Raw genomic sequence first — 22,737 nt, 5'->3', positions numbered from 1 at the left:
AAGGAAGGAAGGAAGGAAGGAAGGAAGGAAGGAAGGAAGGAAGGAAGGAAGGAAGGAAGGAAGGAAGGAAGGAAGGAAGGAAGAACAAGCTACTTCAGGGAGGATGGCATTAGTAATTAGGGGAAATCAAGAAAGACTTCATGTAAAAGGTGATGTTGGAACTGAGCTTTGAAGGAAACCAAGGTTTCAGCTTAGCTTTACAGGAAGAGAAGGATATAGAGAGATTTAATAGTAGTAAGACATGGCATTCCAAGTGAGGAAACAGTAAAAGTTCTTCCATAATGGGAAAGAGTGGGACCTATTCAAGGAATATTTAGAATAGAGCATTAGATTAGAATAGAGATTAGGGAGGATGGCGCCATTTTAAAAATGTTGAATGCCAGCTTGAAAAGTCTTTACACAACCTGTCCCTTCTATGCCTGAAATAAATGACTCCTTTCTCAACTCGATCTCTTGGCAGACATATCCTTTGCTGCTTTAAGGCTCAGCTCAAACATTTGCTCTTACAGCAGTGGTACTGAAATCCTCACCACTCACTAGTATTTTGCCCCCTGTAAAATAGTTTTGTTTATTTTGTAGATGTTTTATATTTCTTTAGCTATATGCATGTTATTCCCAATCTCCCACGCTGCCAAGTGAATGCCTTGAAGGCAAGGACTATTATGATTTTTTGTGTCTCAGTATCCCCAGTGTCTAGTACAGTACCTGGCATGTATGTAGTTGGTTATATCTAAAATTGTAAATGATTTTTGATAAGTGAATGGATGATTTTATTTGTTAGAATCTTTGCCCTTATTATTAATGCAATCTATAATCTTCTAGCCCTATATGCCTGTATGGTGATAGCATGGTTATTGATGTCTACTAACAACCAGACTCATCTTAATTGGATCAATCTCAGATTCAAATGTAATCTCCCAAGCTCAAAAAGGCAATATGCTAACCAAGTCAGAACAATGAGTTAACTAGCAACCAATTAGCCCTGGACCTCAAGTCAGAGAATTTGTGTTCAAGTCCCATTCATTAGTAGCTCTGCCACTAATTCATTATGTAAAGAACTTTCCCTCCTTAGGCCTTGGTTTCCTCACCTGTCAAAGGAGGCTTTGAACTTGATGGTATCTAGGTGCCTTTCCTATCATGAAATACAAAGACACCATGAACTCTGTGGATGTATTTCCCAACAGATAAGATTTCTTTTATTCCCCAAACCTTAGAAGAAGCAGCTTAGTTCTCCCTTTAAGATAAAGCTTATTTGAAAGCCATCTTCTTTTTGCCTCAAAGAAATTAGTACAAAGTAGCTTTGCCTCACAGACAAGGGAATCCAAGTGAAGTTATTTAGGCAGCATGGAAGAAGTATCTTCTAATGGAGTTGCCCAAAAACACTGTGACATTGCTTGGGAACTTGTAGGAGAAACCATGATGTTATTTTTCCTTGCTGACAAATTCTATTAAGCCAGTATAATCAGTTAGAGAAAAAGAAAGAGTATGAAACTGGAAAATGTGTGAGAGTTGGTAGGAGAAGGATAAAGTCTACAGAACTAAGGAACTTTCTTAAGAATATTTCTGGCCATGAAGGTTCAGGGAAAGAGTCCTGGAGATAAGCTGCAGTTAATAATGATGTTCCACTAGAATTGTGGAGTTCTAGAAAGAGAAGAATATTGAATCCATACAGCATAGTTCATCACAGCAATAATTGAACTCAGAATCTAGAATGTTAAAACTTGGAAGGATTCTTAGAACACAGGATATCAGAACTAGAAGGGCACTGAGAACAGAAACTATAGAATGTTAGAGCAAAATCAGACCTTAGATCATAGAATATAGAATGTCAAAGCAAGAAAGGATCATGGAACATACAATATCAAAACTGAAAGAGACTTGAGAAACTGTAGAGTCAAATAGTCCCATTTTACAGATGAGGAAACTGGGACCCAGAAAGAGAAAGACACTTACATGAGGTCATACAGCAAGTTAGTGGCAGAGCTGGAGCTAGATTCATCATCCCCTGATTCTCAGTTTAAAGCCCATACCCATCTATCACCTTTCTGTGCCTAGCTGCATTCTGGGGGACAGGACTCAAAGAATGCTGACTCAAGGTTCCCAGAGGGACTACAAGAGAACACTGAGGTACCTCATTCATGGTAGGGATGGTAAAATACTTTGTGCATTTCAAAGGAACATGATTTCATCAAAGTCTAATTATTGTTTGTTTGTTTTCTTTCTCCCCCCCTTTTGGACATTTTCTTCATCTGACTGCCCATCAATATATAGAAGAAATGCATATTCCTACTCCTATTACTTGTAAGTACCTAGCTGGGGCCGGCTTTTCTTCAGCATGCCTTGTGTGGTGGTGCAGCAGAAGCTCCCATCAAATCCCCTCCCAAACAGGATGATTTTCCATGTGAACCTGTGTTTTCTTAGGCTGCCAGCAGCTTTCATCGTTTGTCTTGTTTGGTGTTTTTCTTTTACTTTTGAAATACACTTTCATCGTTTATTCCTGCTTTTGTTTCTGCCATCTTAGAGTTAGCTCCCTTTAGAGAGCTCTTTCTCCGTGATGTATGATGCTGCCTCTCCTCCGCAGCAGTGTGTGTTATTCAGAGTCAGAAAATGTTTTCCTCTCCTTACACTGCCCACCCACCCCTGGACACCGAAATGGCTACCATCAACAAACGCATATTATGCATCCGCACGATCCTTGACTTACAGAGCTCTTTTATAAGGTCCCTTTGTGGAGTCAGCCAATAAGCATTTTTAAAGCACATTTAAAAAAAACTAAACACGTCTGTTAATCAATAAACATTTATTAAGAACCTCCTATGTGGCAAGCACTGTACTAAGCACTGCAGGGTTCAAAGAGAAAAACAAAAATATGGTCCATGCCCTCAAAGAGCTTACTTTCCAATAGGTGAGAATATATACTCTATATATAAACAAGAATGAAAGTAAATCTCAGAGGGAAGCCGCTGAGAGGACTGAAAAAGTGTCTCAGAGACAGGATTTGAGCTGAGTATTGAAGAAAGCAATTGGACAGTCCAACTCCCTTGTTTTATCGATGGGAAAGCCGAGGTTCAAAGTAGTGAAGGAATTTGCCCAACATCAGCTAGCAAGATATAACCTGCAAGCTCTTTTCATTTTAGTATCCTGCTTCCCAGAGAAGCTGTGAAAGGCCCAATAGCCATCAAACACCCAACCCTGCTAGAAGAATTTATAATCTGGTTCTTCCTTGGAGATCAGAGTCAGTGTCTGAATAAAATAGAATAGAATGCCTGACATTTATATGTAGGCATTAAGGCTTGCAGAGTGCCTTACATACACATCTTGTTTGATCTATCAGCCTATACGTATTTATCAGCCACATAGGTTTTATTGATCCTGTAATACCTACCAATGTCAGAGAGAGGAGATACTAATGTTAATGAGGGTCAGTAACATAAAGGAAAATTGTTGTAGGTCTTTTAAATTTTTATTAGTAATGTTGTGGATTGATGATAGACTGGTTTCTTTTATATACAGTCCACCTTCTTTTAAGTAGTAGTCCTTTGGAAGCCAAGGTAGAGGGAAACAAAATAGTATGTGGAAAGCGCCCTGGATTTAGAGTAGTATCCAAATCCCAGCACTGCCACTTATTATGTGGCTTTGAGGCAAATCTCTCCCACTTTCTGGGCCTTAGTTTTCTCATTTTGAAAACTGGATGTTTTTCATAGAAACTTTTTTGCTTCCTTCCTAGCTCTAGAATCTCATGATAAATTCCCTTTTCTTACCAATCTTTTCCCTCTTCCTATAATCCCTTCCAGGATGGTGGTTATAAATTAACAACCTCTGCTTTTATGAGCTTTCCCTCCATAGTGGAAACCTCCAATATCATAACTTTCAGAAGCAGAATCATCTCAGACCAACTGATGGCTTCACAGTCAATGTTTCCAATATTCAACTGGGCTTAGACCATAGTTCTTACCTCCAGAGACTCATTACAGTGCAAAAGGGGAGGCACACTGAAGTCAGGGAATTGAGTCAATTAAGAAGCATGTATTGAGTTCCTATTGTTTGTCAGACACTATGCTGAGTACTGGGGAAATGAAGGAAGAAAAATGTCTTTGCCCTCACAAAGCTCACAATTGAATAGAAGAGACATCTGCAAACAAGGGTATACAAAATACACACACATATCCATATATCGGTGTATGCATATACATGTATAAATAAGAAAAACTGTAGATAATCCCAGAGGAAAGGTATTAGCATTAACTTCTTTCTGTCTCTATTAAAATGCATTAAGAAGAAAAATTTCAGAATGACAATTACCTTTAATTTACTCTAACAATAATTCACGAAAACACAAAGCCATCAAATTCCAATGGTATGTCTTTTCCCATCACATTTTTTTTTGTATTTTTTCTTCTAATTGATGTCGGGTTTCATTCTGTCATTTATATCAGGATTCTCAAAGCTCATATTTTTTCTGTCGCATCCATTAGTATCAAAACTTGAAGCCAGTCAGGAACATCTGGAGAGGATTTTCAAGACTGTGTACCTACGAGATATCTTTCCATTCATACAAACAAACCAACCAGAACAGTCACAAAACAGATATTCTGAAAAGGGGAAGGATCACAGTAAGAGAAAAAAACCAACTGATAAATAGAGCCCCAGAAAGAATATTTCAGGTTGAGAGGGGGAATGAACTCTCTAGATTATGACAGGAAGAGATGAACAATTGAAGACCAGATTAGAAGTCTGATGATAAAGTATGTCTGAATAGTACTCTCTGAATTATCTAGCTTGAGTCTCAATACATGCCCCTTGCATTATAAACATAGCTGCCTCCCAAGTAGCTAGTACTTCCTCCTTGCCTCTTTCCTGAGGTACAAAATAAAAATATTTATGCTGAGAGGAATCCTCATGGGATTGTTTACCAAGGCCCCAAATTAAAACTTGTTTCATTGCCCAAAGCATCTTTTCCTCCTGGGGCACATTTTACTTTTTCACAGGGAATTAAGGGAAGAGACTTTGCTCCTAGGTGGTCATAAAGGTATCCCTGTCACTAAAGGGACCAAGTATGGAATTAATTTAGCATAGAAACTCTGGCCTAGCCAGGAATTAGGAAATGGAATCTAGAAAAGGTGATCAGTAATAATTGAGAGGAAACGAAGCTAGAAGAAACCTTAATGGTTTAAACTCCTAGCCAACCAGTGCTGATATACCTGGCTAACCCCAGTCTCTGCTTGAATATTTCTTGAGATGAAACTCACCACTTTAAGATATGGCCCACTCTATTGTTGAATATCTCTAGTCCTTAAGAGAGTATGAAAAGAACTTTCATATCCCCAAATCTCTCTTTCTTTCTAGGCATTTCACTGTCTTGGTCAACCTCCTCTGAATGAGTTTCAGCCCATTAAATGTCCCTTCAAAAATGTGTCATGTAAACTAGACCTTATATTCTAGGTGGAATCTGAGGATAGTGGGACCATTACATTTTTCATTTTGAGCTCGTGTAGTTCAAGGTCATGTTAGTTAGTTAGTTTGATTGTTTTAATCCACTTAACAATCTTGACTACTCATATTAAACTTCTTGGCCATCAAAGTCCACAGGCTCTTTTACAGATTTAGCAGATATAATGTATGTGTGGGGAAAAAAATAATGCAAATATCTCATAGCCAGAAAGAGCATAAAAGAGGTAGGATAGGAAAGATTCTAAGAAGGTTCTATTTGCCAAACAGCAATGTATCAGAATAGATGAGATCATCAAAATAAACACTATAGAGAAATGGAAAGACAAAATTATGGACACATTTACATTAAGGAAATAGAGGAGGAAGAAAAGCCAGCAATAAAGAAAATGAAAGAGTATTTTGCGATGAAGCAAAGGAACCATGAGAGAACAGTCACAGAAGTCAAAGGAATAGAAAATATTAAGAAGGAAGGGATATTAAACAGTGTCAGATGCTACAGAAAATTCAAGAAGACAGCTTGGAAAAGATCATTTGACTTAGTGATTAGGACATCATCAGAGAACTCAAGAGGCATCAGTTTCTATAGAGAGCAATGAGGAGGAAATCAAATAGAAGGCATAGAGTATGAATGGCAAGGTAGTGAGGAAATGGAGACTGCTAAATTATTCATTAGAGAAATTTGCCTGTGATTGCATGAGAGAAAAGAAAGAGGACAATAACTTTAGAGAAGGGCAGAATTTTAAAAAAAAGCTTCTTTTTTTAGGTTAGAAGAAACTTGAAGGTGTTTATAGTCAAGTAGGAAGGGAAAGAATGAAATCAAATTGACATGCATATATTAAGCACCAGCCACAAGCAAGTTAGTAGCAAGTCAAGTATGCAAGCATTTATTAAGCACCTATTAAGTGTCAGGCCTCCATGCAAAGCCCTGGGGGTTGAGGCACAAAGAAAAGTAAAAATGGCCTGGGTTCTAAGGAGCTCACAGTCTAATGGGGCAAACAACTGTATGCAAACCATAAATTAAAGATACTCTCAGAAATAAGGCACTAATATTAAGGAAGAGAACCTGAGGAAAGAAAAGAATTGATAAAGTAAGGATCCAGAGACAATGGATAGGGATCAAAGGCACTGATGGAATATTTGTCTTTACAAAGGAGGAAAAACAACTCTTCTTCTAAGATAGAAGGAAAGAGAGAATAGATGAGAATCCATAACTCACATTTATCTATTCATTGAGCTTGTGTCAAGTATTTTATATGTATTATCTCATTTTATCCTCACACAAATTATGTGAAATAGTTGCTAGCGTTATCTCCATTTTAATGGATGTGAAAACTGAGGCAGAGAGGGTTGAAGTATTTCATCTGAGATCACAAAGCTACTAAGTGACTGAGATGGGATTCAAGCATAAATCTTCCTAGTCTATGTCCAGAACTCTATTAATAACATCAACACCAAAATTACTTTAATGAGCCTACAGAAGATGAGTATTTATACTGATACTTATATTCATTTAAAAACAGCAGTCATTTTATGCATCTTTTCAATAGTCCATGATCTTGTAATCCTTCAAGTACAGTTATCACATCTCCCTTTCCTTGATTTCTCCTTTCTCTTGGCCAAAGATCCCCAGTTCCTTCAACCAGTTTCCATAAGTATTGAACTCAAGGCCTTTAAGCATCATGACTTGCCTTCTCCCTATGATCTCCAGGTTGTCAGACTCCTTCCTAAAATATAGTACCCACAACTAGATAATGACCTCACGTCTACTCTGATTACACCCTCTTATTCCTGGATATAGTACCTCTGTTAATACACTCAAAGACTACATTAACTTTATAAAATTCCAAATAACAGGGGAGCCAAAAAGGTTGGAAACCCTTGACCTAGACCAACCCTGCCATTTTAAACATGAAGGAGCTGGGGTCCACAGAAGTCAAATGATTTGGCCAAGGTCAGCCATTGGGTTAATGGCAGAAAAGAAACTGGAATTGAGGGGTGTAGAACCAAGGAATTAGATCCCATCCCTGTTTTCATAGCACCATGTCCCAAACATCTTACTTCACAACCGTGGAAAGCTCTTTCCCTAGTATATTTCTTTCTTATTTCCTGTAGTAAAGAAACAATGAAAAGCTCCAGGTTGTACTTTGGGAAAGTAAATTAAGAGATGCCATGTAACCTTAGATTGATTTAGCTCAAGTCATGTAACTGTTCCAGTAATTGCTTGAAGCAGAGACGTTTTAGTTTAGTGTCACTTGAAAAAGCAATGGGGGTTACCCACCATCCTGACAAGAAGAGTGATGTGCTTCCCTTACTTTCAGTGTATGCAGGATCCAAGTGTCAGTAAAATCAAGAGCTGGAGGAAACACTGAAAGGCCTTCAAAGTTATCCCCATAATTCTCAGTGGGTACCCAGTAAAGTGGTCTAGAGTCAGACTCATCTAGGCATTCATGCCCACGGGTGCCTTTTGCTATTTTTCCACTACACTTTTTGTGATGTTTCTTCTCCTTTTGTGCTGCTTTCTATTCCCACCTATATAATCATGACATTTGAGAGTTGTGGAGAGGATCTCAATGGTTATCTAGTCAAAACTAGAAAAATGCCAAAAAGAAAAAAAATCCCCACCTGACAAGAAGTCATCAAACCTCTCCTTGAAGACCTCCAAGGCAGAAGAACCCATCACTTTTTGAGTCAAACCATTCCATTTTGGGAGAAGTCCAATTGTTAGGAAATTTTTCTTTACATCAATCCTAGATCAACCTCTTTGAGATTTCTATCTGTTGGAGCCTTCTAAGTTCTTACTGGTCTGATCAGCTGCAGTCAGGCTGTATAGTGACCTTGACATTGAGGTGTCATTTTGGTCCTCTTCTAGTATGAAGGGCCATAACCATCAACCACCTCTTAGTCCTTTTCTGCCCTCTGGGACTGCACAAAATAAGTCTCTTCTTCCACATGTCAGCTCTTCAGATTCTTAAAAATAGTGATCATGTGCCCTATGTATCTTCTCTTTTCCAGGCTAAACATTACCAAATTCTTCAACTGATCAGTCTGCTTATCCTCTCAAACTCTCCTTGCTTTGAATTCCAGTCATATTGTTTTCTTCTCTCACAGTGATTGCCACATTTTCAGGAATGCAGTATAGTATAAAGGGACATCTAGGTAACACACTAAGATAGACTCATCTTCTTGAGTTCAAATCTGGTATCAGAAACTTACTATCCATGTGATGCTGGGCAAGTCACTTACTCCTGTTTGACTCAGTGTTGTCATCTGTAAAATGAGCTGAAGAAGAAAATGGTAAACCACTCCCATACCTTTGCCAAGAAACCCCCAAATGAGCCATGAAGAGTCAGACACACTGAAAGCAACTGAACAAGAAAAAGTGTAGTACAATACAGTACTGACTGGAATCAAAGGAGGCAGAGGACTTGACCTCAAACCCTACCTCTGGAATTCACTATTAAGATGAATTTTGGGAAGTCAATTAGCCATTCTGAGACTCAATTTCCTCATCTAAAAAATGGGAAAGTAGGATTGGATGGTCTCTGCAGCACTTTCCACCTCTAGATTTAGGACCCTAGGATTCTATGTTCTATGTAAATTATCTCATATTTATTCATCCTTTAGAGTTGTAAGTTTTTTTTAATGTAGGGCCCATACCTTAAGAAAGCAATATCACTTAAGAAGGAGAATATTCGATCTGATGTCAGTAAAAATTAATGTGGATTCTGGTAGTATCATTTACCAGCTCTGTGGCCTTGAATAGGTTGTTATCTCTCTAAGGTTCATATTTCTCATTTATAAAATAAATAGTATAATCCTGGCACTACCTATTCACTGGGCTGATATGAGGAGACTCCTTCTAAAAGAAAATAACTTTAGAGACATAAGTGTCCATTGTTTACCTAAATATCCTCTCAGTATTAAAAATGGGGGGTGCCTTATTCTTAAACTATACATGTTGCTGGAAACTTAAGGAATTACACTTTGGGGTAATGCTAATTGTATCCTTATAATTGGTCTGAATTTATCTTTTGTAATTTCTACTCATTGCTACTAGTTCTGTCTTTTGAGACCAAGAAGAATAAATCTAATATGTCTTCCACATGACATGCAGAGACATTTTAGCCTCATGCAATGAACATAGGACTTGGAATGAGCAGACCAGGATTCAAATCCCTATTCTGCCATTTATTATCTATGTAACCCTCGGCAAGTCAATTTATCTAATTTTTAGTTTCCTTATTTTTAAAATGAGAGCTTTAGAATAGGTAATTAAGTTCTTTCTCAGTTCTCCCTCCATTTCTAATCTTATGACCTTTCAAATATATCTATCATATCCCCTTCCTCCAAATCTTCTCTCAAGACCAAACATTCTCAGTTCCTTCAGTATATCTTTAAGTAGCATGAACTCAAGGCCCATTACCAACATGGCTATCTCACTCTGTCTAACCTTGACACTTTTCAATTTTCTTCCTCTGATGATACCTTCTTATCCCTGGAAGCTATGCCTCTCTTAAGGGACCCTGAGGCTGAAGTAGTAGCTTTCCTAACAGCTATATTAAGTTATTGTCTCATATTGAGCTTTCAGTCCAATAAACTCCCAGACCTTTACCCAGACAAACCACTGCTTTTCTATATCTCCTTCATCTTATACTTGTGAAAGTGATTACTTATACACGAGGATTTGTCTTTACATTTGTTGCTATTAAAGTTCCTTTATTAGGTTCAATAGGCTATTCAGATCTTTGTGAATGTTGAGATTCATCCATTGTGTTAACCATCACTCCTAGCTTTGAGTCACAGGTTAATGTTATAAACATGCCATCTGTGCTTGCATTCAGATTGTTGATACAAATATTCAACATCACAGGACCAAGGGCAGATCCCTGAACACTCCACTGGAGATTCCCTTCCAAACCAACATCAGATCATCAAACTATTCTTCCATGAGTACCTCAATATTAGTGTAATCATGAATAAATACAGAGAGGCCAAAGCCCTTATTGAGAATTCTGAAGAAAATCCATCCATACAAGGCCAGAATTATTTTTACTTAATGGAATGGTCCAGAAGGTATGGCCTACCATGTGTTGCCGGAGTTATCCAAAAAGACTGAAAGATCCTTGCTACTCATAAGTTTATGAATGAACCTGAGTATTAACTTAATTTCTCCTCAAATGAACCTAGAATTACATAATAATTCTTCTTCAATAACAAGCAATTGCAGGAAGAATTTTCTCTACAGTTTCCTAGCCTGGTCTTTATATATTTTTTTCATCTTGTAAAGATATTTTATTTTATTTATTTAAAATAAAGATATTTTATTCATTTGTAATAACAAATTTCTTTTTTTTTTAAACCCTTACCTCCCATCTTGGAGTCAATACTACATATCAGCTCCAAGGCAGAAGAGTGGTAAGGGTAGGCAATGGGGGTCAAGTGACTTGTCCAGGGTCACACAGCTGGGAAGTGTCTGAGGCCAGATTTGAACCTAGGACCTCCCATCTCTAGGCCTGGCTCTCAATCCACTGAGCTACCCAGCTGCCCCGATAATAACAAATTTCCACATAGGTTTTCCAAAGTTATATAATCCAAATTGTCTCCCTCCTTCTCATCCCTCCTCTCAGGTCCTGGTCTTCTTAATGAACTCTGCTCATCATTGCCATCTCAGTTATGAGGAACTTTTATATTCTGGGTAGAGTTAGAGACTTAGTGTATTCACCAACTCTGAAGTGTTTCTGAGCACAGTATTATACATAAGATCCAAGTGTCATGTTTGACATAGTGATCTTTCAAGCAATAAGACTTATCCATCTAGTACATGTCCTCATAATAATGCAAGGGGAGTTGAGTATGCTGCTTATTAGATGTGTGATGTTGGGTTAGTCATTTAATCTGCTTGGGCCTTGGTTTCCTCATTTGTAAAAGTAGAGTTGGACTAGCTGACCTCTAATATCTCTTCCATCTCTAAACTCTGTGTCTCTCAAATCTGATAGTTTGCTATGATTTATGTGTTCTGCATTTTGACAAAGTAGCCCTTTGAATGCAGAAGTTGTAGATATCTGTGTATTTACAGTGAAAAATAGTTCAAGAATTAGAATCAAGAACCAAAAGACTAGGGTTCAAATCCTGGCTCCAATATTTCCTCATTATGTAATCCTAGAAAAACCTCACCCTCAATTGCCTGATATGTAACATGGAGTTAATAATCGTTCTATGATCCACTCCACAGAGTTGTGAGAAGAGTACTTTGTAAACCTTAAGGCTCTATAGAGAGTGGGAATTGTCATTTTTATTTCTCCACATGTGAGTGAAGGCTGAATCTGTTTTGCCATGGGTTTGTTTCTTTGTCCCTTGATTTATATTGTTTTACTTTCAAAGAATATGTTAGCATCCGTTTTCATTTCCCGTGGCGTCTGGAGATAGCAGGCATTTTAGATCACCTGCTTTGTGTGGTTTTATTGGGGTTTTAGGCTTAGAAACTTCTCATCAATCCTTGTGTATCACAATTATAAATGCTTAAAGTTAATGAACGCCGTCATGGCCCAATAAATAGAAATGTATCCAGCTGGAGAACAGTAGGTACAGAGAGATCTGAGGAAAAAGAGCACAATGAAATGGATGTTTTCTTTGTTTTACTTTATTGAATTAGAGAGAAAACACATCACTCATGAATAGCAAGCAGGGCATATCTATAAGTCAGTGTGGTTCTGTCACGTTAATTAGGGAAAATAAAAATAAATTTGTCCCCTCAGAAGGTGATACATTTTACTTAAACTGTAGAATGATTTTTATGCTTAAATTGTACAGATTTTCCCCACACAGAACTAGTGTTGCTTAGTTTCCCATGATTTTAAGAAACTTTTTGTAAAGCATAATAACTTTAAAGAATGCTTCATTTTCCACACAGCTGCCAAATTGATATTTCTGAAAAGTAGGTCTGACCAGGTCACACTGGCCCCATCATTCAGAAATCTTCTCTGCCTCCTTATGGCTTCTAGAATATAATATCAAACCTTCAGCTTCACATTTAAAGCCTCTCACAATCAGGTTCCCCATGCCTTTCCAGTCTTATCTCATATTACTTCCTCTCACACACTTTTCATTCCTTTAGAACTGGCTGGAAAGCCATTGCCTTTACATGACTTTCCATCTCCCACCTTTGCATACTGTATCTGGGGTATACTCCCTTCTTAGCCCTCCTCATATAATCACTTCATTGTCCTTTGTTGTTCAGTTGTTTCCAACTCTTTGGTAGATATTGGATTCCGGATGGTGGTTTGCCATTTCCTTCTCCAGCTCATTTTACAGATGAGGAAACCGAGGCAAGCAGGGTTAAGTGACTTGTCCAGAGTCACCCAGCTAAGTATCTGAGGCAGGATTTGAACTCAGATTTTTTACTCCAGACCAGGCACTATATCTACTATGCCTCCTAGCTGCCCTTTAGTTTTCCTTCAAAGCCCAGAACAACTGCCTCTTTCTCTAGAACAGTGGTTCCCAAACTTTTTTGGCCTACTGCCCCCTTTCCAGAAAAAATATTACTTAGTGCCCCCTGGAAATTATAAAACTATTTATTGAACTCAGAATAGAATGTAATACAAAAAAGTGTGGCCATCACCGCTTTCCTGGATCGCTACAGCACCCACCGGGGGCAGTAGTGCCCACTTTGGGAATCACTGCTCTAAAGGCTTTTCCTGATCGCCTCTCCCTCTAATTATGAAAGTTGTCTCCATCTCCAAATTACTTTGCATGTATTTTAATCTATTCATTTACTCCCACTGTTCCTCCCTCCTCAGCCTGGTCAGCAAAACAGAAGTCCTTTGGGAGCGGGTCCTGTTTTCTTGTTTTGTATTTGGGTCCCCTGGCCCAGCCTACTATCTTGCACATAATAGATAATTTAATAAATGTTTGTTGAATTGGATAATTGTGAGGATGAGCAGATACACAAAGCCGTTGAACCTTTTCCTATGGCAGAGGGTGGGCTTATAGTGAAAAATGACCAGGGCAGGAGAATTGCTAATGAGACAATCTTTACATTTCTTGTAGTTGCTTTATACATTAGCCTTTGAGATCTTTGCTTTCTCACATTTGGGATGTGAGAGGACCCTAAGCAAGGTGCGCCCTTCACACCTGTCCAGTTAGCTGTCCTTCCCTTCCCTCTGCCAATCCCCAGGGAAAAAGGAGATTAGAGTCAGGCTTTTCTACAAGCCAGCAGTCCACAGGGAGCCTTCCCTTGGCTGCTGTCAGAATTGTCTAATATCATTGCTCCTGGCAGTGGCTCCAACAGTCAAACCAAGCACTGACTTCCAAGAAAAAGCACAATCTGCCATCAGCAAACCTTCCCAAACGGGAACTGGCTATTGTTAGGTATGTTGCAATATATTCTCTTAGGATGGTTAATTTTTTTTTTTACTTCCAAAGCATTCCCGCAGGTTACTTACAATAGGAGGATCAAATTTAGTTAATCCCATTAATAGTAATGTTAATACTTTAGCATATTTATTATATATGCCTAAATTATTTATTGTTACATACAGATCTGAACACATATGTTTATATAGAGAGATATATTTATATAGCATACTTCCCTTTTCAAAGAATTTTCAGAGGAGCTAAGATTTAGAGCTAAAGAAAATCTCAGAGATTATGTAGCCCTGAATTTTACATGAGGGGAAACTGAGGCCCACGTGATAACATGACTTTGCCCTCTTCCCACAGGGAGGAATTAGCAGAAACAGAGCTAACACCTGGGAAATTAAGTGGATTGAGTGCTGGACTGAGTTGACCTGAGTTTGAATCCAGTTTCAATCACTTTTTAGTCATGAGAGTCTAGATAACTGGCTTAACCTCTCTGAGACCCAGTTTCCTTTATCTGTAAAATGGGGACAATAGCACCTGCTTCTCTGGATTGTTGGGAGAATCAAACAAGATCATATATCAAAATGCTATGTAAGTTCTGTTATTGTTGTTCAGGCACGTACAGCTTTTTGCAGTCCCATTGACCATACTATCCCTGGGGTTGTCTTGGCCATTTCTTTCTCAAGCCCATTTTACATAAGAAAACTGAGGCAAACAGGATTAAACAACTTGCCAAAAGTCAGACAGCTCGTGAGTGCCTGAGCCCAGATTTTAACTCAGGTCTTCCAGACCCCAGGCCCAATGCTCTATCCACTAAGCCATTTAGCTGTCTCCTTTAAGTGCTAGTTAAGATTATTAATTCAAGCCCTCTGAGTCTATATCCAGTACTCGTTCTATATTGCCATCTTTATCAAGCTCTTAGGAAGAGCTTGGACTTATTCAGAAAGGCAGTAATATCATCTGCTTTCCTTTATTCATTCCCAAAATGATTATCTGCAGTAACCTTGAACCTCCTATCATTCTAGGTTCTAGACAAGTCTCAGTGCCGAGCTGAGAGAAGTTAGGAATGAGAACAGAGGGCAGGGCGGGTCAATGTGTCCAAGGGACCAGATAGGAATACCTAGTAAACAATGGCCTGGATCTAATGAGGTAAAATTCTGTGTTTGAGTTCAAATTATCAGACCTCTAAATAAAGGATGGGGAAAGCTTGGTAACAATGGCATATGGGAGAAAAACACTGGATTCTTAGTCAGAAGATCTGGGTTCAAATCCCAGCTCTGTCACTTACTGTGTGTGTGAACTTGGGCAAGACGTTAAGCATCTCTAAGTATGAGTTTTCCTCATCTTTAAAGTGAAAAGGTCAAGTCAAATGACCTTTAAGGTCCATTCTCAGCCTAAATCTATGATCCTGTGACTTAAAGCTTTTCCCAGACATGAGTCAGTAGTGAAACGAGGAACATTAAAGGGCTCTCAGGATGCCTTGGTAGAACCATGGGATCTGGAAGGAGGTCTGGCTTCATTCTGCTGGCCTCTGCCCTGGTCATACCACCTCTGCAGCACTTCAATTCAGTCCTAAACAACACTTTTTTTTTTCAGAAGATAAGTCAACTGGAGCTATCTTTAAGGCTGTGACTGACTTGGTGAGAAGCGAGAATAACATCTCACATAAAGGTCAGCTAGAGAAACTGAGGCTATTTAATTTAGAACAAGAACCTTTAAAATGAGCTCCCAAAATATTGAAGGACTGTAATGAAAGGGGGATGTAAAAAAGGGATGAGAAAATATGCCTTCTTTCCTTCCTTCCTTCCTTCCTTCCTTCCTTTCTTCCTTCCTTCCTTCCTTCCTTCCTTCCTTCCTTCCTCAGGTGGGAGCCTGGGGGTGTGGAACATTACATGCACTGTCAATTTTAGATGATATATTGGTTAGTTTAGGGAAAACAATTCTTATTGCTCCTCCTAGGTAGGATTTGAACTCAGGACTTCCTGACTCCAAATCCAGTGCTTATCATCTGTGTCCCCCAGCTGCCATCTATAAAAAGGAGTTGAACCGGATGCCCTTTGAAGTCTCTTCTAATTGTAATCTAGTCTGCCATGATGAGGCGTGCCTTACCAACTGGTAGTGTCATGATTTCACCTAAGCAGCTCTTAGCAGAAAAACTTCCTGATGCTACTTTGTTGAGCAGTCAGTTCTTTCTTGACCACTCCTTCATTTCTACCCATTTGTATTTTGTTTCTGCTTCAGTATTTGCCATTTGGTTGTCTTGGCAGACCTGCTAACCAACAGATGGTCATTTTGGAAGCTGATTTGGAAGGGATCACAGTGAATTATGCATGGAATAACAGGATATTTGACCTGCAAGGACACTTGAAGGTCAAGTGAGATCCACCTTCAACCTCTGCATTTTACAGTTAAGAACACTTCTGCTCAGAGATGGGAATTTACTTACCTGAATTCACCCCCAAAAGTTAGTGGCCAAGACAGGATGAAACCCCACATATCCTGACTCCCAGGATTTTCCAAGTGCTCTGTGGCCTTTGTCCTTGAATATAATTAAGGACAAAGTCACAAAAGCAACATTGTATATAATTTATTAAATCTGCGTTACATTAAAGTGCCCTCACACACACAAGTGCACACACACACACACACAACATGCACTCCCTCAAAATGTTTTAGAACATGGCTACCATGACAGTTATTTAAATAAGTAGCTAGGGTATTTCTTTCTTTCTTTTTCTTTTTTTCCCAATGATAATGGAATCTTGTTGGATTCAGGAGGCTTTTTTTTATGTCCATGAATGTCAGGTTTGAAGAGCCCTAAATTGGAGGCAGAGCCTAAGAATGAAATTACAGAGCTAGAAGAAACCTTAGAACCTAGAATGACAGAACTTTGAGAGATTTTACAATAAGCCTACTTTTATATAGCTTTAAAGGTATGCAAAGTGCTTTATTTTTGTTATCTTGATTTATTCTTGTAACACCCTTGTTAGATAGGTGCTATTAATGAAACCATTTTACAAATGAGGAAACTCAGCCTTTGAGAGCCTAGGTGACTGGTGCTCTTGGCAACCCAGCTAAGAAGTGTCTGAGGCCAGATTTTAATCCAATTCTTCCCAGCTCAAAGCCCAGCCTTCAATCTCTTGTGCCACATTGGCTTTCTCAGAACATAGAATTCTAGTTCTTTTGAGAGTCTTAGGGACCATTGGGTCCAAATTTCATTGTACAGAGGAAGAGAGCAAGGCCAGAAGCAACATGACACAATGAGATAAATGCTGAGCTTATAATCACATGATCTAAATATGAATTCTTTCTCTATCATTGATTATCTGGGTAACTTTGGCCAAGTCACATATCCTCTGTAAGCCTCAGTTTCCTCCTTGTAAAATTGAGTGTTCTTCTAAACATCCACTGTGGCCCTTTCCAGACTGGTTCTTTAGCCCTATGATCTCAGAGAGAAGAACAGATTTGTTCAATCATGCACCCTATTAATGACAAAGTCCAGGACTAGAATCTGGGTCTACCCCTACTCAGCTCATTGCTCTTTCAGTTGTACTATGCCATTGAACAAGCAAATCGCACTCTATAAGAAGAGAATGGTGGAACCATGTTCCTCCCTCACCCCTAAACTTAAGGCAGTTCTCTTATTGAAGAAAATGGACAAGAGTTACATCAAATATTTGAGTGTGAATGGACTCTTGAGTTACATTCTTCGAGGGAATACCTATATCAGGGAGATCGCAGATCTACCATAGCAGTGAACTATACATCTTGATGCAGTTTATTTTAGCATGTGCTAGTTTATGATTGTACATGAAAGTCCATTGTTTCCTAAGTGAGGCCAGTGACCCTGCTCTGCTGGACTAAGGGCATTACCATCTACCTCTTCCTTCGCAAAGGAAGCAACCAGCTCAAAGGGATTGTTGCCTTCTCTTCGTTCATGTATCACATGTAATCACTGTGCAAAACTTAAGCATCAGAACATTGCTGTTTTTTCTTCTCTACCCTGGGTACCCCCTTGAAGCCTGGAAACTGTGAGGATCAATTGTAAATGCTTCTATCTTCAGTTGAAAGAGCAACCAACCACTGGCTGGCTGTTGTCTTTTTCTGACATAGCCTCTTACAGCCAAAGTTGCACATCCATTAATTCATCCTTAATGACATTTTGACATTTCAATCAGTTCATCAGATGTTCTTCTTATGTGACTCTTCTGCCAGTGCCTGTCCAGTCTGCTTGGTTGTCGAGATGCATAATGCATGAGACAGACAGCTTTTCTCAGTGCCCTTTGACAGGCATCCCAGTTCCATGCTGGTAACACATTCTCAGTAGCCCATGGCTGGCTAGTGATTGACACCAATGCTTTCATGGCATTTGCATCTGGATGTTCCAGCTGTTATATTTATGGGAGGCCTGGTCAGTGAGGAAAACATGAGCCCTGTCACTGATGGGATGGATCTGTGGCTTGGAAGTGATTTTTCAGGTGTGCAATTTGAGGCACAGAAAGAGAAAAATTCTTAAAAACTTTTTGGTCTAAAAAAATGCCTATCTCACTTTAGATGGGAATCACAACACAAGCCCTTGGAACAGTTTGAGATTGGACTAATCAAAAAGTAATATAGTACCATAGAAAGAACACTGAGTTTCAAATAAGTCAACATGGAATTGAGATAATGGTAATAAAAATGATAATAACATTTACAGAGAATATTAAAGTTTGCAAAGCACTTTACATATGTTACCTCATTTGATCTTCATGACAATCCTTCAAGGTAGGTATCTCTGTTTTACAAAATGTAAAGGCAGCCTTCCCACTGCCATATATAGTGGGTGAGAGAGTTATTATTTGGTAACTATTATCATGTCCTCCTTCAGAGCCTTACTTTCCCTTTGATTTTACAAGTGTATTTTACAGGGTATAATAATAGCAAGGGCTATCCATTTCTCATTTCTCACTGCCTCCACAGAGCTGTTGTAGAAGAAGAAGCATTCAAGTGCTATGAAATGTCAGTCAGGATCATAATTTTTGGTTTGTAGAGGAAAACAGACCTAGAGGTGATGAGGACCTTAGGAGTCAAGTAGTCTAACGCTCTCATTCTACAATTAAAGAAACTGAAGCAGGACTAAGGAGGTTAATTAAGGTGCCCCAAATCCCATAGGTAATAAGTGCCAGAGCTAGGATTTGAACCTAGGTCCTCTAATTCCATGGCCAGTGCTATATCACTGCACCACACTACCCCTTGTGTATTTGGGTCTGGACAGTGGAGATGAAAGGATTGAAATAATGCTTTTGGGAAACCAATCTGTTGCTTGTCATCACTTGCCTTTGCTAATTTTTTGCTAGAATTAAAGTAGATCAAGAAGATTATGAAAAAGAAAATTCAGAAGCCTCTGTGTGTGTGTGTGTATGTGTGTGTGTGTGTATGTGTGTGTGTTTTGTATCTATGGATATGTGCATAGAAAGATGCATTCCGCCCCCCCCCTCCCCATGCCTGGAACACTCTCCCTTCTCACCCCTCCCTTTTAGAATCCCTTAATCAAGGGAATCAAGATTCAGCTCAAATGCTAATGTATTCTGCAGTCTCATCTACAGAAACCATCACTAAAATGGTAAAGAGGATTTTCCCAAGTATAAAGTGTAGGAAAAAAAGAAAAAAGGGAGATCTGAAGCCCAAGTTTTAGGGTATGCCCATGATTAGGTTTGGAATAATATGGAAAATAAGGAGATGGAAAAGCAAAATAAGACAAACTCTAAGTTAAACTGGGGATAGAGGGTAATGCCCAAGGCACTTATAGAAAAGGATTAAATCTTTTTGATCTGACCTGTTGGAGTATATCTCATTAAGAAAGAGGTATGGTCATCTGCTGAGAGAAGAGAGAAAGAAGAAAGAGGAAAATGAGAGCCAAGTTGAAATTAGAAAGCATGAAGGGATAATGGGCCAGGGCTGTACAGTTCTGCCTTTTTAGACCACAGCAGAGAAAAAGGATGGGTTGAAGGGTGGAGTTGGGGATCATCCAGGGTCAGAGATTGGTATGGCAGATTTGGTAGAAGGCCAGGGAAGCAAAAACATTAAGAGTGGTGGCCAGGCCAGCATTGAATTAGCTGATTCTCAAGTCAGGGAAGAGTAGAATGTCTATGGTATGTATCCAGAAGGAACCTAATGGACTCAATGAAGTGGGGATAGGGTTGATATCCTCATGTAGGAAGAGGGTAAGTTCACTGCACATAGGAGAGTGAGAGAAAGGAAGTGGTCTAAGAGAAGGAGACTGGTGTCAGCAGTTCCAGATGTCGCATTTGCTAGCGATACGACTTTTCACAGTTGCATAAATTCTCTCAGTCTGTTTCATTGTCTATAAAATGAGGATAAAAATATCCACACTTCTTACCCTTCACAATTTAGTTCTAACCAATCTTTTCAGGTTATTTTATAGTACTTACTTTCTCTTATGCACTCTACACTTCTATCCTTCTTCATACTCCCCTCAATACAATATTCCATCTCCTATTTTGTGCCTTTGCATAGATAGATGAATTCCCCACACCTACAACATTCACCCTTCTCGCCCCTCCCTCTTAGAATCCCTTAATCAGTGGATTTGAGGTTTGGCTCAAATGCTAATGCCTGCAAATAGTTTTTTTCCATCATTCCCCCAATTGTTAGTTCTGCCCTCTAAATTAAATTGCATTCATTTTGAATTTACATATCTATATACATCTTGCTTTCCTCTAGTAGAATGTAAACTCTTCAAGGACTGAGGTATTTCTTTTAAAAAAAAAGCAAAACTTTGAATTTCTAGCCAACTGGCATGATATGAGGCACACAAGTAGTGCTTGTTGAACTGAAATGAATTGATATCTCTTAAGGTTCTGGAGAAGCAATACTAAGGTTCTTGTTTCAAATATTTCCAGATGCAAAATATTCCAGGTCACAAATTGGTCCCAGGTAGGATTTTAGTGCCCTTTCTTACTTTTTCTTTGCCCCTTTCCACCGTCTGTCTGTCTCTCACAGTTCTCATCTCATATGCATATGACTCCCACTAGAAATTTAGATTTGTGAATATATTATAAATATATCGTACCTAGATGTTTTGGTTCAACAGAACCCAGAAGATGCTTGTGATTTAAAAGCATTAATATATTTCTATAAATGTCTTTGTCACTACCATACTCTCTGTCTCAAGTCTTTGGTCTATATTCTTTTCCAGCATGATGATTAGCTCTCTTCTTTTTATTTCTTTTCATGTCCTTTCTAAGATGTTGTGATTGGAGCTGACTTAATTGGGAATTGGTCATGCTTTAGTTTTTCATCCCTCTCGCTATCATCTTCTTCCATACCCAAGTGTGGGTACCTTCCCCCACCCCAAAGCTTCTTCATTGTCAGTGAATGCAGTGATGAGAAGGGTGAATTCCCCTGTATATCTGCTAGGATTTTATAAACTTTTTAGTATTATACCCTGTTTGCACAGAGAGAGGCAAGCACTATGATTTCAAGTTGCTCTTTCTGACCAGCCCACCTTCATTTGTCATATTTACTTGATACCAGAACATCTAGAGGAAAAGTGAAACATTGAGCCATGCCACTAGCTAGATCTTCAACCTCATCTCATCATTCATTTATCAAACGTGTATTCTGGGTTTAGCGACAGGCACCTAGCATATTGCACAATATTTAATAGGTAGATACCTAATAAATGCTTTTTGAATGAATGGGGTTGAATAGCTAAAATGGAGACCCTGCCTTCGTAGAGCTTATAAGCCAGCCATTCCATCTCTGCTATACTTCAAGAATTCAAAGATACTTTGAAGCCTCTAAGTCAGGGGTTGGCAACCTTTTTGGCCATGAGAGCCATAAACGCCACATTTTTTAAAATGTAATTTCGTGAAAGCCATACAGTGCTCACAGTGCGCACTCCTGTAACAGCGCCTGAAAAAAAAAATTGACTTTATGGCTCCTGCAGAAAGAGCCATACGTTGCCGACCCCTGCTCTAAGTGATAATTGGGTGAGTTTTGCCTTTTATCCAGATGTATCCCTAATATGACTATGTTGCACTGTTTTTCCTAGAATAAAGGTTAGACATAGTCCTCTAAAAACCAACTATCAGGCCAAGTTCCCCACAGAATCCCTTAATGCATAGGATAGGATGGCTAAGAGCTCTACCTCTGGGAAAAATCTTTGTCTCTGGTCCTTGTTCTTTTCCAGTTTGGTGGTCAATTCTCTTTTATTGGCTTTCTTTTCATTTCCTACTGAGATAACAGCAGACCTGGGGCTGGAACAATGGCTCCATAATATATCTTTTCAAATTCCTGATTAAGAAGGTCACATATACATTTTTAAACACTTTACTTTCTGACAATAAATGAAGAGTGAAAGTTTCAAATGCCACCAGCAGCAGAGACATGCATTATTCTTTCATTCTCCCTTACCCTGCCTTACTGATGACTGCCTTTGACAGAGGGGACCATTTCTGGATCAATGTGTCATCTATAAATGGTGACCCCCATAACAGGACCCATCAAAGAATAGGACATCTTTGTGATGGGATGGCAGTATAGCAGACCATATTGGACTTAAGATTGTCAAAAGGCTAAACTCTATAAGCTTCAGCTTACTCATCCATAAAATGAGGGCAATACCTACACTATATAACTCACAAGCCTGAGAGAATAAAATGAAATGATATACGTTTGTATACTCCAGAGCTACATATACATGAGCTTTTATTATTCATTCATTCCAATTCAGCAAATAATTTTAGTTACCATTCATTTTTATATAACATAATATAATATGTAGCATGATAATAATGTAAAACATGATTTGTTATACATATGTAATAAATTATAATAAATGTGCTTATCCAAGAGAAATGAATTCTCAAGTTAGTTATGTCCAAAAATCTGTCTCATTCTTTTTTTCTGCATCCTTCTCAC

At 38.7% G+C, this 22,737-nt stretch overlaps 1 protein-coding gene across 1 annotated transcript in view; it reads left to right on the top strand.

Annotated features, from left to right (window-relative positions):
• The window catches only part of PTPRT (protein tyrosine phosphatase receptor type T), an 846,734-nt gene that overhangs the window by 684,803 nt on the left and 139,194 nt on the right, over positions 1–22,737 (top strand). The window contains exon 15 of the mRNA XM_044659804.1: positions 2,272–2,301. Within this exon, the coding sequence (XP_044515739.1) occupies positions 2,272–2,301 (30 nt within the window). The remainder of the gene's footprint in view (positions 1–2,271; positions 2,302–22,737) is intronic.

The sequence above is a fragment of the Gracilinanus agilis genome, chromosome 2, assembly GCF_016433145.1.
Source record: "Gracilinanus agilis isolate LMUSP501 chromosome 2, AgileGrace, whole genome shotgun sequence".
NCBI lineage: Eukaryota > Metazoa > Chordata > Mammalia > Didelphimorphia > Didelphidae > Gracilinanus > Gracilinanus agilis.
This window is presented reverse-complemented; position numbering and strand designations above follow the sequence as displayed.